The following is a 16447-nucleotide window of genomic DNA, read 5'->3' as shown; positions in this document are numbered from 1 at the left end:
CTTGAACATTTCCTGTAAGTTTGAAATTATTTCAAACTAGCAAGTTAAATAAATAACTATAAAAGTTTAGAGCATGTGGTAAAAACGCTTTGATATTTCCACTTTGTGGGGAAATTTCTTTCTTCTCATCATACAAAATAAATCAAGGTCAGCTGGTCATACCACCCAAGCCATCATGTCCCCTGTTCCCTCTCAGCCGATAAAACAATTGTCAGTCAAACCTAGGGTACCCAGCCCCTTGTGACAAAGCCATGTCCTGGCTCTTTTCCTGGAACTCAGGTGGTGTGCCCCTGAGCGGGCTTCCACTGCCACCCCTGGATCAGGCCATGATTAATTCTTTTGAGGAAAAAGAAACAATTTAATGTGCCTGATGAATTGAACCAGCCCTTCCCCTATGCACCTTCTCAGCTCAGACTGATAATTTCAGTAACTCTTTAGGAATAAGGTGGTTTATAGAGTCATAGCTCTTTTCTTCCTCCTCAATGGGAGGATTTCTAGAAAAATGTAATTCCCATGGATAAGACAATAAAACCTAATAACCCTGCATTGTAACATCTTCCTGGTGGCAGGTTAAAAAATATAAGGTAATACTCATTCAGGTGAAAAGAAATGTCAACGTTCTGTTATTTTACTGTTTACTTGATGTAACAGTGAATCACATTTCTCACAGGGCATCCGTTAACAATATGTGGTATTTAAAGGTGAGATGTATTTTAGTTTTGCCATATTGAAAAAAAGTGTTAGAAATGTGAGAACAAGGGGAATGTGTGTTATTGAAATCTTTAGGTTTTTTTAATGAATCATTTTTACTTCACCCTCCCAGAATAACAAAGAGGTTAACATATTGTCAGTCTCAGTTAAAACGGCCATTTATTCTTCCTTGCTCTGTGTTGTGAGAAGAGGTTGTTTTTAACATTTGCTATCTTATTCATTGATTTTCTAAATTTTGTGTTTCTGTTTCTTGAGTATCTTGAAATTGCCAGTTAACTATCATCACATTAAAGACATGAAGTCCTCACTGGATTATTAGGTACATTCTTAGTATTTCTTATGGCCTTAGAGTCTTAAAGAGAGTATAAAAGATAGAGATATTGTTCTTACCCTCAAGGCATTTAAAGTACAGTTTAGAAATTTCATGTGTAACCTCTTAGTTTGTTGATGCTAGACACTATATAAAACATTATTTGTTAATACATTAAAATAGCTTGAATTGACAAAACTTGAAGCTTAATATTTCTAAGTGTGCTTGTATTCTCTTTACTTAAATATCAGAGTCATGTCATTTTTAACACACTAAGAAACTGAGGAATTTTCTAAACCAAGGAAAATAATTTTAGTTTTTTCACATTGTAAAAATTCAAAATGATAATTTAAATTTTTTCTGATGTAAACATGTATTTTAAGAATTTTAGTGAGAGTTCTGTAAGAAAATCTAGTGGTTAGGAAAAGCATGCCAGGTATTTTGAAAATAAAGAATAGTCTAAGAAAGAATATATATCCCTTATTAAATCCAGTAATAATCTAACATACGATCATAGAAATTTTTTACTCCCTTTTCTACTTTTGTTATTGGTAAGTTTCTGTATTTTTAGTTCTTCAGATTCCTCTCCTAACTTTTGTTTTTCAGTCAGTAGACTCATAGCACATTTGCCATAACTCCTTGGACACATAATTCCTTGTTCCTTGTAAGAATGTGCCAAAACCAAGAGCTACGCAAGAAAGTCTTTTTAATAATCCATCGTGCTCAAATGTCTACTATCATAAAAATAAATATATCCATTATTCCATTTCTCTCTCTTCCTCTACTCTTCCCTGCTCCTTTTTCCCTTGGAGCATGGATTTTATGCCACACCTGCATACCTAATACTCAAAATTAGCAAATAATGAGATTTTGTCATAATTGCTTCAGATTTTTTAATCAAAGGGGAAAGCACTCTTCAAGTTTTTCTCTTTTGAATCCTTCCTAAGCTCAGAAAATGACCCTTCAGTTTATATTTAATGGGACACATAGGTAAAATCAGACAAGACTTACCAAAGTTAGGACTTAATAAAAAGAAGAGAAACACATGTGACAAATTTAGATCCCCTCTTTTCTATTCATTTCTTTCCTTTCTTTTAGTCAGCCAACAGCTATCACCCCTCTCATCATACCAATCCAAACACTGTGCTAGGTTCTTGAAATAAAAGCTGAATAAGGCTGTGTCCTCTGAAGAACCTAGAGTAAGAGAGACAGGCACAAGTAAACAGCTGTATTAAATTGTTATAAATGCTATTAAAACTGAGACCAGATTGCAAATGCTGTGGTGTGGGAACAGTGGCATTAGTCAAGGTATGGCATGGTGAAAGAGTGTATCAACTTTGGGAAACCACAAGTAGGTGAGGTGAGGGGGTAGGGTGATGCGGGGCAGAGCAGAACTGCCTGGGAAAGAGCTGGCTGGGAAGGAGGCCCATGCGCAGTGCAATGGAGTTACTCTTTTATATTTTAGGCAGTAAGAAGCCATGGAAGGATTTTTAACAGGAAAGTAACATCACCTGGTTTCCCTGGAGGATGAAGGAGAAAGGGGACATATTATAATCATAATCATGTATAGCCAATTCTCCTTTTTCATGGTAGTGACATTCTGTAAAGTTGCCACAAGCACTGAATTAGCAAATGCTGAACCATAGCTCCTTGAGAAAATACAGGCAAGGTTCCTGCAAGCCTCTGGTCACAACATTTTCGTCAACCAATCAATACATAGCCTTGTTTTATACACGTTTCTGTTTAGAGGTTTTTTGTTTACTGTATATTGTTAATTTATTAACATTAAATTCATGGACAGGAAATGGTGTGGCTCAACCAAATGGGCTCCTGTCTACCATATAGACAGGAGTTCAATGCCTAGGGCCTCCTAGTGAGGGCAAGCTTGGCCCATGCAGTGAGCTGGCCCACATGGGGTGCTGGCCCATGCGGGAATGCAGCCCCATGCAGGAGAGCTGCCGTGCGTGGGAATGCTGCCTCGCACAGGAAAACCACCCCTCGCAGGAGTGTTGGCCGACGTGGAGAGCTGGCGCAGCAAGATGATGCAACAAGAGATACAGAGAAGAGAAAATAAGAAGACGTAGCAGAACAGGGAGCTGAAGTGGTGCAAGAGAGTAATCACCTCTCCCACTCCGGAGGGTCCCAGGATTGGTTCCCGGAGCTGCCTAATGAGAATACAAGCAGACACAGAAGAACATACAGCAAATGAACACAGAGAGCAGACAATGGGGGAAATGGGGTGGGGGTGGGGGGAGAAATTTTTTAAAAAAAGAATATAGACATTAAAAAAAAATTCATGGACAACACCACTGTATCACATACTCAAATGAAGTTTATGTACTATATATATTTTCTCTGTAAGGCACGTCACAACCTTCTTGGCTTAGGAACACTAGACAACACTTCATGGGAACCATTTTAAACATGGAAATCACCAAAGAACACAAAAATGCAAGAAATGTGGCACTAAATATACCATGAGAAGGGAACTTGGGAAGCGGATGTGGCACAAGCGATTGGGTTCCTGTCTACCATTTAGGAGGTCCAGGGTTCAATACCCAGGGCCTCCTGTTGAAGGCAAGCTGGCCTGTTCAGAGAGCTGGCCCACACAGAATGCTGCCCTGCACAGTATGTTGGCCCATGTGGAGTGCTAGCCTGCATGGAGAGCTGGTGCAGCAAGATGACACAACAAAAACACAGAGGAGAGAGAATAAGAGACACAGCAGACCAGGGAGCTGATGTGGTGCAAGAGAGTGAATGCCTTTCTCTCACTCCAGAAGGTTCCAGGATCGGTTCCCAGTGCTGCCTAAAGAGAAGCACACACAAAAGAACATACAGTGAATGGACACAGAAAGCAGACAGCAAGCATAAAACATGAGGTAGGGATATAAATAAATAAATCCTTTTTTTAAAAAAGCGTACTTGTTTACAGTATGAGAGCTGAAATAAGAAGGGAGAACAGGGGAAACGGACTTTGGCCCAGTGGTTAGGGCGTCCGTCTACCATATGGGAGGTCCGCGGTTCAAACCCCGGGCCTCCTTGACCCGTGTGGAGCTGGCCATGCGCAGCGCTGATGCGCGCAAGGAGTGCCGTGCCACGCAAGGGTGTCCCCCGCGTGGGGGAGCCCCACGTGCAAGGAGTGCGCCCGTGAGGAAAGCCGCCCAGCGTGAAAAAGAAAGAGCAGCCTGCCCAGGAATGGCACCGCCCACACTTCCCGTGCCGCTGACGACAACAGAAGCGGACAAAGAAACAAGACGCAGCGAATAGACACCAAGAACAGACAACCAGGGGAGGGGGGGAAAATTAAATAAATAAATAAATCTTTAAAAAAAAAAAAAAAAAAAAAAAAAAAAGAAGGGAGAACATTTCGCCTTGTTCAACCTCAGCCAGGAACATGCACATGGGTGACTCAAGTATTTCACCACTCTGCCCGTGCCCGTGAATGACCATGAAAGCACCATGCATATCAGTTTGGGGGTTACAAATAAATATTAGCAATTAGATGAATTCACAAATATGAAATCCAGGAATGTATATAATTTCTTCCATCTCTGCCCAGGAAGTATGGTGTAAATCTGGATGATTACAAGACACTTACCCTACATTTATAATACATGAGGCACATCATATAGATTTCATTTATGTCCTCTGAAAGTTTGATTAGCTCAAGTGGAGAGAGAATGGTTTTAAGCACCCAAGACATTTTTAATCTTAGCCAATAAATAGTAAAACATGTTTGGCATCAGAGAATCTAAATCTTAATGAGGTTCTCTTCTCTCTTCTCATCTCAGGAATCCTCACTACTGACTCCAAAACACCTACTCAAAAACCCCAAAATAGTCACCTTATGAAAACAACACTCTTACTGGTATTTGTTTTGAGGTATGCCTTATACTTCTCTGAAAATTTATCATTGAATTGAGTTGAGTATTTGTGTAATAACTTGCATGTTGTCTCTTCCCCTGATAGACAGACAAGACCATGTTTGCCTTATTTCCCACTATACTAGCAACACCTAAAACAGAGGCTGACACGCTGAAGGGGCCGTGACATTAGTTGAGGGAAGAATGTAAAGGTGTGTTCGGTGGACTTCCCTTTCATAACACTTGTTTTCACTGAAAAATTTGATGGAGAGTGGTGCTGTGTCAGATCTTTCATCTCTAAATCTAGTAGATTAGAAATGTGTAACAAAATACAAAAATTAAATTTGTTACAGTGAAATATTGGATGACAATCAAATACCTAACTACTGGGTGCCTAATTCTGCTAGGTACTCCAGAAGAAAAGCAAAGGAGCTCATCCAACCTGTATTGAAGGCCTGGTGAGTACCAAACCCTGAATTAAGCACCAGGAGTGCACAAATAGGGGCACAGACAGACCTGCTGCTGAACAGCCTATAGACTGGTCAAGAATAAAAAATAACAAGAACAGTTCGTGCAGTCAACAGGCATGAGAAAGAGTTCAGCGGTTCTAAGAAGGAAGAGAATAGTCAGCTAGCAGGGAAGGAGAGCTGCACTGACCCACAGGAGGTTTGCGTCATAGTGGGGGTGGTGTAGGAACAGTGGCTTGCTCCGATAGGGACGAATAATGGTTATAATGAAGGGCAGGGAAGGCTGAGCCACGTCTTGGGATAGCCCATTGCTCCTTCTGAGAGGCTTCTCCGAAAGCCTAACTGGAAAGTTGTCTGCTGTGAATGGACAACCTAGCATAGGATCAGTTGGGAGGTGCCTTTTAAGTGGGCATCAGTTCCTACAAGCATTAGAATTTGGGAAGTAAAAGTTAAAAAAAATTTTTCTTTTTTTTTACATCCTTAGCTAAAGGGAAGTTAACAAAACCACAGTCTTATTTGAACAAAACAGGCAGAGGAGCATTTCACTGAAAGGAATTGCTATAGGAATGAATGTCCGACTATTTTACTTGTGCCAAAGAGTAGCTGAACTGCAAGTGGAATACCAAAATGGAATTTCATTAGTTTACTTGAGTAGAATTACCTTTAAGATACTAGGGACATAAGGTATCCATCCCAAATCATAGAAGATATTTTTTAAAAAGGGGGAAAGGAAAATCAGTACAGATTTATCTGCCTTTATAAGTTTCTTTTCTCATTCAGTGTGGTCCCTCTTTGAAAAACATATTATAGACAAAATACATTTCATCTTTTCTCTTTTGAAACATTTTCAGACAACCGTAGCAATGCTCTTTTGGCTGTGGCGCCTTCTTGATATCCTTTAAGTCAGATATCTCTGATCATTATCTCTCTGAAGTCAACTTTTCAGTTATGGAAAACAGGCATTGGAGACCGTACAGTTGGTAGCTGTAGTTTTTACAGTTATGTGGGTGTGGAAAATAGAAAAGCACAGCACCCTATTTGAATACTAACTTAATTATTGCTGATCTCTAAAAGAAGGGAAAAGGATCATTCAGATTTTTAGACTAGAAACCAAGATGAACTGTAATCTGATCAAAGTCTTAGGTGAGAAGTTTTAGACTAAAGCTCTCCTATGTGCATAAGAAGAAAAGAGAAGGTACTTGCCATGCTCTGAAATGTTGAAGGAAATGTTAAATATTAAAATAAAAAATGCTATGGGCTATTTTTAAGTTTTCCAGACTACTGCAAACCCAATCTATCCCATACTAATTGAGAATGCCATGTACACCTTTGCGCCTTTGCCCTGCTGTTGGCTCTGCTTATGTTAGAAAATGTATTTGTCTTACCAGGTTTCCTTTGAAGACTTCTAAGTGTTTTACCAGTTTTTTTATTTTGTCCTCAAAGTGTTTATTGGTCGTCTTCCCCTACAGGCTATCAGTTCCTTAAAGAATTTACGTCTCTAAACTTATACCCCTTCACATGCACCACTTCTCTAATTACTCCTCTGAATCGATGTTGGGGCACCTTTTGTGTGTCAGCCTGTGCTTCAAGTGTTGTTGGGAAACAAGGAAGACGTGAGACCAAGCCTCATGGTGCTCACGGTCCACCCGGGACAAGTCCTTATACAAATTCCAACTCATAGCATAGGTCCTGAAAGCAAAGGAGGTATTCAGTACATATTTCTTTAATGACATTCCTCTATTTTAACAACTTGATTTAAACTCCTCATAATGTATTTTTATCTTCTGGTCAAATAAGATCAAGCAATTTTACATTGGAAATTTTTCTTCACATAGATCAGATCAGGTGGTTCTCATTCCAAAAGCTAAACTAAAAAGATAAGAAACAGCCTGTAGAAAAAAAGAACTTGTGTGGCTTTCAGTTGATTTAATATGTTTTGTAGCTAATATATATACTTTGGGTATGGAGGGAGGTAGACTGATTGTCTATAAAAACCATCATTTTTATAATTATCTTAATTGAGTATTTGCTAGAATTTATAGATATAAAGTATTTCCAAGAAGCATTAAAATAATGTGGGTGTTTTGTTAGAATTTTATGCTCACATTTAAAAATTTTTTTCCTATCTCTCTGACTTCATTCAGTCCTATCATGTTACTTTTCTAGGCCAATTCTCATTTATACCATTTCAACACTAGAAATATGTAGAAAGAATCACTTTCAATTTGTTTTTAATTGTGACTATATTCAACCATAGCTGCATATGTACACGTGGGTGTTTTTAGCTGTGGTGTCAGTATTTAATTAGGTTGCCTGTGATCTGGAGGGGAGTGTGTGGGTTTCTCCCATGACAACAATGACCAAGATTCCATAGGGGGTGACTTCTGATCAGAAACTCTCCTTCCAGCCAATCTGCTCACAGAGGCCCTCTCTAAAAATGATGCTGCACTTGATTATTTAAAAAGACACATCAGTTCTTTGGCCAACAAAGGACATGGAGTTAGTGAAATGGAAGCACATTAAAGTGAATGCAAAAAAAACACACCCATATCCTAAAGGCTTGAGGGTGGTTTAGAATGAGGGTCGTTTTTGTCATTGTCAAAATCTCTGAACTGAGATCTGAGAGTCCAAGTTCAGGGAGAAGAATTTCCACACACCTAACTCATTTTTAAGGAGGATAATAATTATCAAAGGAGGTAATGTTTATCGAGTGCCTATTTCTCTGAGAGCCAGAGGTTTTTGTTCCATGGTTAAGGGCATATAGTGAATATGTGGTGTAAAGCGCCTTCTGCTTTCAGTCTCATCTAAAATGTCTGCCAGCGTCTCCTTTACTTATGTTTTAAAGAATTGTGAATTTCTGGTATCCTGTCTATATATTTTGCTTACCTGATGACTACGGGCCTGCACAAGCCTTGATTTTATCTTTCTGCCATTTGAGTTTGCAAGTTCATGTTTCATATGCTAAGACTTGCAAACAAGAGACAGTAAGACAATACTAAAATGCATGAGGATTGAGCAAGTTGGGCTTCTCTGAGCAGATAAGGTCAACAGCAGTCATTTTTTAGTATCTACCAAAGTGAGCTTTAGACATCTGTTCCCTGTGTTGCTCGTTTTTGCTCCAGTTCTTATTATCTGGACTGTGAACCTTAGAAATTACTGAAGAAAGGACAGCAATAGAATACCCCACACTGGGAAGCAGGTGTAGCTAAGTGGTTGAGTGCCTGCTTCCCATATACAAGGTCCCAGGTTCGATCTCTGGTACCTCCTAAGAAAGAGGGAGAGAAAGAATACCCCACAGACTTGTGGTGGCCCTGTGCAAGCACCCTGCCATTATAGGATAGAAGCAGTTAAACAAACACTCATCTGAACCATTATCTCTTTACTTTTCCTGATCATTACTGACAGATTGTTATCCACATGTCCAAACTGCTGCAACCAGAGGGTTGTAACAAAAGCACGCAATTTTATTTTTCTTTGGATGTTTGTAGTTTTGGTTGCTACAATCACCGTTTCTAAGTGCGATTACACATATATTTTTTTAAAAGAAGAACTGTGTTAATGCTATTTCTACTTAAGTTTTTTTATATGATAAAAATACCGGGTCAGTCAGCAATGAAAATTCTCTAGTCACGCTTGTCTTCTCACCCCTGAAAAATGCAAAAAGCCCTGAAGCTAGTTTGGCTAAAAGGGCATGGTAGCCAACCTTCAAAAACTCTCTTCAGTGACAAGCCTGGCTAAGTTGCCAGAGCAGCAGTGATGAACCTGTGGTGTCTGAGAGAGAGAGAATGAATTCAGAAGGAAGCTTTGCATACAGAGTAAGCTCTTGTTCTCAGACTAGGATATCACTTACATTAGAGCTGAGACTTAGCCCAGAAATCCCAAATCTGAATGATTTCTTCCTTTCTAGAAAGGGAAAAGTGCTGCGTATCCTGAGTTTTCACAGTCATTCATGCTACTGCCTCTGCCTTGGTTGCCTGTCACCAACCCATTGCCATCATCTACTGGATGACAAACTAAAATCATAGTCAGTGGAGGGAAAACTCAAATGCCAGGTAGGAGATGTAGTCTAACATTCCTCCACCTTATCAGCACTGAATTTAGGTCTGTATTTCATCAGCTCCAAATTAGTAGTCGTAAATTGCCAAATCCCCAAACTGTGCCAAGTGTGAGCAACAATTAGATTTGTTCCTGCTGGCTAGGTACAGAGAAGACAGTCCTTAGCTACACTTTTTAAGTTTCTTTTCTCTAAAGTATACTTTTATAAGTATGCTTTAGAGATACTAAAGGTGACAAAATATTAAAGATAGAAATTGTAGCCTTTTCCATGCTATTTAAAGTTATTAAGAATGGCCAAGTTGTTTGGAGGCTGTCGTATCATGTTCATGGATGACATAGAGAAAGAAGGTAGAGCCAACCAACTCCACGTTGGCAAAAGTTATCGCTACTAAAGATTGTGGTCTTTCAGCTGGAAATAATTGGATTAAACATTTTAAAAGGGTTATTTCAATCCAAGATTGGAAATAGTCAGAGTATCTAGACTGGTGAGGTTTTTCCTTCTACATTGACACATATCCACCACATCCCTCATCTCATGTACCCCCTCCTCAGGAAAGAAAAAAGTATGAATTCTGAGAGTTGAATGGCAAAATTGATGTTTCATGTCTTCTGGCAGAAGCCTAAAAGAGATGATCAAATAGATGATTTGTGAACGTTAAAAAGAATGCTGTAGTCTGAAGTCGCCAAACTAATCTTGATAACACAGGATGTCACCAAGACACTTGACACCATCTCGTTCCTTTCAGAAATATGTCAGTGACATTGTGGAATGGATAATAATGATGTGGGTTTGAAAGTGGTTAAAAAATCTAAAAATGTTGATTCACCACTTGAATAAAAAGAGAGGTCTCTAGTGAGTTCTGGGTTATCTGTGACCTTACCCTGTTATACATTTTCATCAGTAAGAACTTCAATGAAGTTGTAGAGATTTCCTCCTCCAATTAAGGGATGATAGAAGTTTGAAGAGATGATTAACGTAGTAGAGAATAGAATTAAAATTCAAAATAATTCATTTTGGTTGGCTAGAAAACTGTCATTCAAAATTTAACAGAGATGAATACAGTCCTTTACTTAAAACAGGGGTTCTTAATCAAGGGACCACAGACCCCCCAAAGGATCTGTGGAAAGATTTCAGGGGGTCCATGAGCTTGAATTGGAAAAATCAACTTTATTTTCTCTGACCTCTAACTGAAATCTAGCATTTCCTTCACTTATGAATGTATGCAATAAGTTATAGTAGTACTCATTTCATATCACATTACAGTTGATGCATAACTCAAAAAATTGCTTACGCTCATCCACACTTCAAAATTATGTTAGTTGTTAGACCCGATGCTAGTTGAATGTTCTAAAATTATTTACCACTAAATTCTGAGAAGGGGTCTGTGGTTTTCACCTCACTGGCAAAGGAGTCCGTGGAACAAAAACGGTTAAGAATTCCTGCTTTAGAAGATCATATGTAAACTTGTAGGGGAAGGATTTGAGAAACCTGGCTTAAGAGCATTATTATGTGAAAATACCTGATGGTTTCTAGCAGGCCCCAACTTCGTGTTAAGTGGCTCATGTTAACCAAACAGTATGATGTAGCTACATACACAAAAGCATGCATGTGCTCACATACACCTGTGTGTACATGCTCGTAAAGCATGCCTCTGCTGTAATAATTGAAGTTAAGGAGTGAGATCATAGAAAGGCAGTAGTTTCATTGCACCTTTGCCCTGCCAGACCACACCAGTGGTACTGTACTCAGTTCTGGGCATTGTAATTTGGGATGGCATTCATATATGAGAGAACATTTAAAAGAAAGGGACTAGGTTGGAAGGTGCTGAATACTGAAACACAAAAATGAACGAAGATAGTCACAGGCCATGTAGTCATAAGCTTACCATCTAGTGGGTGAGGAGAAGCAGTCACTTCTGCAAATACATGTAAAAGTCACAGCTGTAATAAGGCCAAGACAGAGAGGTAAATGGTGCTGCAAGTATCTCTAGGAATTCCTTGTAGTCCCAGAGAAAGTGCCTAGTGCCCAAGATCTGATGGATGAAGAGGAGTAATCCAGCAAGAGCAAAGAGAGGAGCTTTCCAGACAGAGGAGCCAGCACCAGCAAAGGTGGGGGAACACCTAACGCCCACGTGGATATGGAATACACCCAGGAACTGGGAAGGGAGGATTAGCCTAAAGAAGTGGAGGGATTAAGGGAAGAAGGAAAGTGGCCTTCAAACACCGAAAGGGCTTGGGCTGGAAAAGAGAAAAGGATTGTTTTGTATTACTTCACAGGGCAAAATTAGGACCTTTGAAATCCCACTATGGCGACTGCCGAGAGGCTGATTTCTCCTTAAATAACAGCAGGTTTTCAGTGTTCTGTGGTGATCTTGGGCAACAAGTGAAGTGTGTTCAGCCAAGGCTGATATTCTGGAAAAGGGCATCATGCGTTTGGTGGAAAACATAACTAGATGAGTCCTACCATTCTTTCCATAGCTCTCCATCCAATCTGGGGAGTTAAGCTTGAAATCACGTGTCCATCTCACACTTGCACACCGTTAGATAGCCCTTCTTACGTGCACAGACCATTCCTGCAGAAACTACTCTTGTCAAGTGTTTCTGACCACAACTCACAGTAAGAGATGCATTTTATAATACAGTCAACTACATCCGTTTACATAAATGTATATAACTGACATTAAAGTTTTATGGAATGAATACCCTTACTACATGCATTTTTTACATCCTAATCTTTAACCCAGGAAGTGTTCATGGCCCATAATGAGATGAATCACACACCTCGGTTGGAGGGAGTCTGGGTTGGGTGGTGCATGAACTGTTAGTCAACTTGTCCTCCCCTCCCACCTACCTTTGCACTACACCTTCTTCCTCTCTTTGTGTCATCCTTCCACTCACTCAGGCCCCTGAGTACCCCACACTTCACCCCCACAGTCTATCTTACACCCTTCAGTATCTTCATCAGAGGAAGGAAAGGCAGTACTGGGCCTGGTCTGTTTTCACTAGGTAGCACCAAGTGCATTGTTTTCTATAGGAAAGAAAAATTAGAGTGATTAAGTCCTCCTCAGTCCACAAACACATCATCAACCCAAAAGTTGCTGAAAGTCCCTCCATTTTTAAGATAATTGTTTTTGTTAGGTTATTGTAAATGTGGTATGTTTCAATATAAAATATAAAAGAAAAAAAAGATTCCTGTGGCTACTCTGGAGCCTTAAGTATCTTTATAATACCTTTTTTTGGGGGGTGCCAGGGTCTGGGATGAACCCCAGACCTCATATTTGGGAAGCTGACGCTCAACCATTGAGCCACATCAGCTCCTCTATAATACTTTTAAATAGGAGAATAGTTTCCAAACAACTGGACTTACACGTAAACCCTAGTAGCACTGCCTGTTTTGACATTGAAGACTTGAAATACAGGAAACCTCTGTAGTTACAGATTCAGGATTTGTGGTCAAAAAACTTCAAACTTGGTCCTCCCTACACTTGGCAACTTTAGCTGCCTCCTTTCCGCGGTTTCTATCCCCGGCTTGGCCCCACTTTTGCTCACTGCTCCCGCTGTCTGTCGAAGCCTCAGGCTGGGGGAAGAGAGCCTCCTTGTCAGATGAGACCATAGCAAATGTTGCAGCTGTTAAAGAGATATGAGTGCCCAAAAGAAGACGTTCTCAGGCTGTGTGATGAAAGAACTTAAAGGGCACATTTATCGTCTGTCTTCTGATACTCCACAAGGCCACCAAGCCCACTCAACTGGGAGAGAATGGCCTCTTCAACAAATGGTGCTTAGAGAACTGGATATCACACCTTATAAAAAAATCAACTCAAGATGGATCAAAGATCTAAATATAAGAGCCAAGACAATAAAGACCTTGGAAGACAATGTAAGGGAAGCATCTATAGGACCTTGTAATAGGAAATGGCTTCCTGAACTTCATACCCAAAGCACGAGCAGGGAAAGAAAAAACAGATAAATGGGACCTCTTAAAAAGTAAAGCCTTTTGCACCTCAAAGGAGTTTATCAAGAAAGTAAAAGAACAGCCTACCCAATAGGAGAAAATATTTGGTAACCATATATCTGATAGGAGCCTAATATCCAGCATATATGAAGTAATCCTATATCTCAAAAATAAAAAGACAATCCATTTTAAAAAAATAAGGCAAGAGATTTGAACAGATGCTTCTCCAAAGAAGAAATACAAATGGCTAAAAAGCACATGAGGGAAACAGCTGCGGCTCAACAGTTGGGCTCCTGTCTACCATATAGGAAGTCCAGGTTTGATGCCCAGGGCCTCCTGGTGAGGACAAACTGGCCCACGCGGCAAGCTGGCCCACGTGGAGTGCCGGCCCACACAGGAGGGCCACCCTGTGTGGGAATGCCGCCCAGCGCGGGAAAGCCGCCCCACACAGGAGTGCTGTCTGACGCAGAGAGGTGGCGCAGCAAGATGACATGAGAGAGACAGAGGAGAGAAAATAAGAAGACATAGCAGAACAGGGAGCTGAGGTGGCACAAGAGAGTAATCCCCTCTCTCCCACTCCAGAAGTTCCCAGGATCGGTTCTCGGAGCCGCCTAATGAGAATACAAGCAGACACAGAAAATCACATAGAGAATGGACACAAAGAGCAGTCAACAGGAGGGCGTGTGTTGGGGGGGGGAGGAAAATAAACACATAAAAAATAAATCTTTTTTAAAAAGGCACATGAAAAGATGCTCAACGTCACTAGCTATTAGGGACATGCAAATCAAAACTACAATGAGATACCATCTTAAACCCATTAGACTTGCAGCTTTTAAAAAAACAAGATTACAAGTGTTGGAGAGGATGTGGAGGAATGGGAACCCTTATCCACTGCTGGTGGGAATGTAGAAGGATCCAGCAATTGTGGAGGACAGTTTGGCAGTTCCTCAAAAAACTAGCTATAGTTTGCCATATGACCCAGCAATTCCACTGCTGAGTATATAACCATAAGAACTGAAAACAAGGACACGAAGCAATATCATCAATGTCTGCCAGCATCAGGAATAAACTTCATTTGTGCAGTTTTGCATATGTGTTTGGAAATGTGACTTTCATAAATTATTGTTCAGGAATCAAGAGCTGACACTGAAGGAGGTGGCAGCACACAGAGCTGCTTATGCAGACCTGTTCTCAAGGCCTTTCCCACCACCTGCCCTGCTGATCCTGGCAGCTTACTTGATCTCTCTGAAGCCCTGTTTCTTCTTCTATAAAATGAGCATTAAATGATTTAATGCATATATATTGACTATGTATAGTAAGCACTTAAACATATTACCTGTTAAAATTTTTTGAACATCAGATTTCATACTGAAAAGAAAATTTGTTTTTATTTAAATAAGTTTTGACCTTTCCTTCAAAACCCACATGAAGAGCCAGAAGATTACTAACAGTGTTGTCAGCATCATCATGTTTCTGGTTTTGTTTCTCTTTTCAGGTTGCCCGACTCATGGAAATGGGATTTTCCAGAGGTGACGCTTTGGAAGCCCTTAGAGCTTCAAATAATGACCTCAATGTGGCCACCAACTTCCTGCTGCAGCACTGACGGTCCTGAGGCTCCAGGCCAGGCCAGCCAGGTGCTGTGGTGTGACAGCGGGCACAGGCCCCACGGCCAGGGCAGCCCAGGAGGACCAGGCCCTCTCCATAGCCACGATGTTCTGAGTACAGGGCGGTCGCTACTGCTTCCCTGTCCAAAACTCCAAGATTATTACAGTTATGGTATCAAAAATGTTTGCCGTTATATTAGCATGTATTTTCTATCTTTATTTTTTTATTGGATATTTTCCTTAATATGGAGAATTATCACTTATTCCTAATGTGTGTTTAAAATGCATTAAAATCTCAGATTTCTGCAAGCAGTTAAATAGCAATCCGGATGGGAAATCACTGCTGTTGTAATATTATTCTTTTTACGATGATGCGCTATCATCATAATCTTAAAGGGGGAAAGGGCAATGTTACTTACGAAAAGGTATGTCAAATTATTTGTTACAGATATTTTTAATCACTATTTTTTCTCAAATTTGGTATTAAGCCCAGTGGCTGTCCAGCACACAGACTTCATAGGAGATGGGTTTCTATCTGCTGTCCACAGACTTGACCAGGCGTGTGTGCTGAGGGAGAAACGGGGAACTAAAGCCTCTTCCACTTCATTCCAGTCCAGGGACTTTCCCCCAGCTCCTTCTCCCCACTTCTGTTAGACATAATAATAAAGTACCAGTTCTGGGTTCTGGAACACTCCATGAAATTTGAGTTGAGCTAATTTGGTTCAGAATATCCAGAGTAAGCCACTCAAGCTAGAGGATGAAAATGGGACGCAGAGGAAACAAACAGAAGAGTGGGCTTCCTGGAGCAGTACGAGGACCCCGGTGGAGTGTTCAGGGGCTGCCCCAGGTGTGCCGGCCCAAGAGGAGAAGAGAAAAGATCTGAACCCGGGTTTCGCCTGGCTTTCACCCAACCGCACAGCTAAAGTGCCCGGCCCTCGCTGCTCACAGCCACCTCCTATGGATGCAGGTGCTCTCTGACACCTGGGCTCTGATCTGGATCGAAGGGTAAGGCAGAGTGGATTGCAGAGTGCATCCGTGAGGGCGAGAAATGAGAAGGGCAAGAGGTGGGCTGAAATGAGCAATAAAAGATCTAAACAAGTTAAGATTTAAGGAAATTGTGCAACTGAAGTGTTCTGCAAAATGAGCAGAGATGTATCAGATTGATGCAAATTTCGATGTGTGATATTTACAATAAAGTTTTTAAAGTGTTTTACTTTTCAGTATCTTTTATTAGATTTATTCTAGACTGTACTGTTTACCACACACACACAGCAAAAAAAAGATTTGCCAGACTACTCTTCAAAAGATTTCGGTGTTTGTTTTGAAGCGAGACGCATTTTTCTCCCTGTTGGTAGGACTGGCCCCGGAACATCACCAGGCAAGGGGTGTTACTGCCCAAGGGTCGTAGGGCCTCATTCCTAGGCTTTTGAGACCCTGAGACTGCTCGGGGTGGGAGTTCAGGTGACTCGGGTGACCTGGGAGCC

The 16447-nt window shown here is 40.7% G+C and overlaps 1 protein-coding gene across 3 annotated transcripts in view; it reads left to right on the top strand.

Moving 5' to 3' along the window:
- Positions 1-16176, top strand: part of UBAC2 (UBA domain containing 2) — a 211404-nt gene extending 195228 nt beyond the window's left edge. The window contains exons 9-10 of one of the 3 annotated variants that reach the window (XM_071208231.1): positions 4813-4903; positions 14855-16176. In XM_071208231.1, coding sequence (XP_071064332.1) covers positions 4813-4872 — 60 coding nt within the window. In that variant the 3' untranslated portion in view covers positions 4873-4903; positions 14855-16176. Of the gene's footprint in view, positions 1-4812; positions 4904-9258; positions 9404-14854 lie in introns of all 3 variants that reach the window. The other 2 variants (XM_071208230.1, XM_004458418.4) reach the window with 2 other exon arrangements.
- Positions 16177-16447: the final 271 nt, after the last annotated feature.

This window comes from Dasypus novemcinctus, chromosome 15 (assembly GCF_030445035.2).
Source record: "Dasypus novemcinctus isolate mDasNov1 chromosome 15, mDasNov1.1.hap2, whole genome shotgun sequence".
Taxonomy (NCBI): Eukaryota; Metazoa; Chordata; class Mammalia; order Cingulata; family Dasypodidae; genus Dasypus; species Dasypus novemcinctus.
Note: the sequence above shows the minus strand (reverse complement) of the source record. Positions and strands in the feature narration are given on the sequence as shown.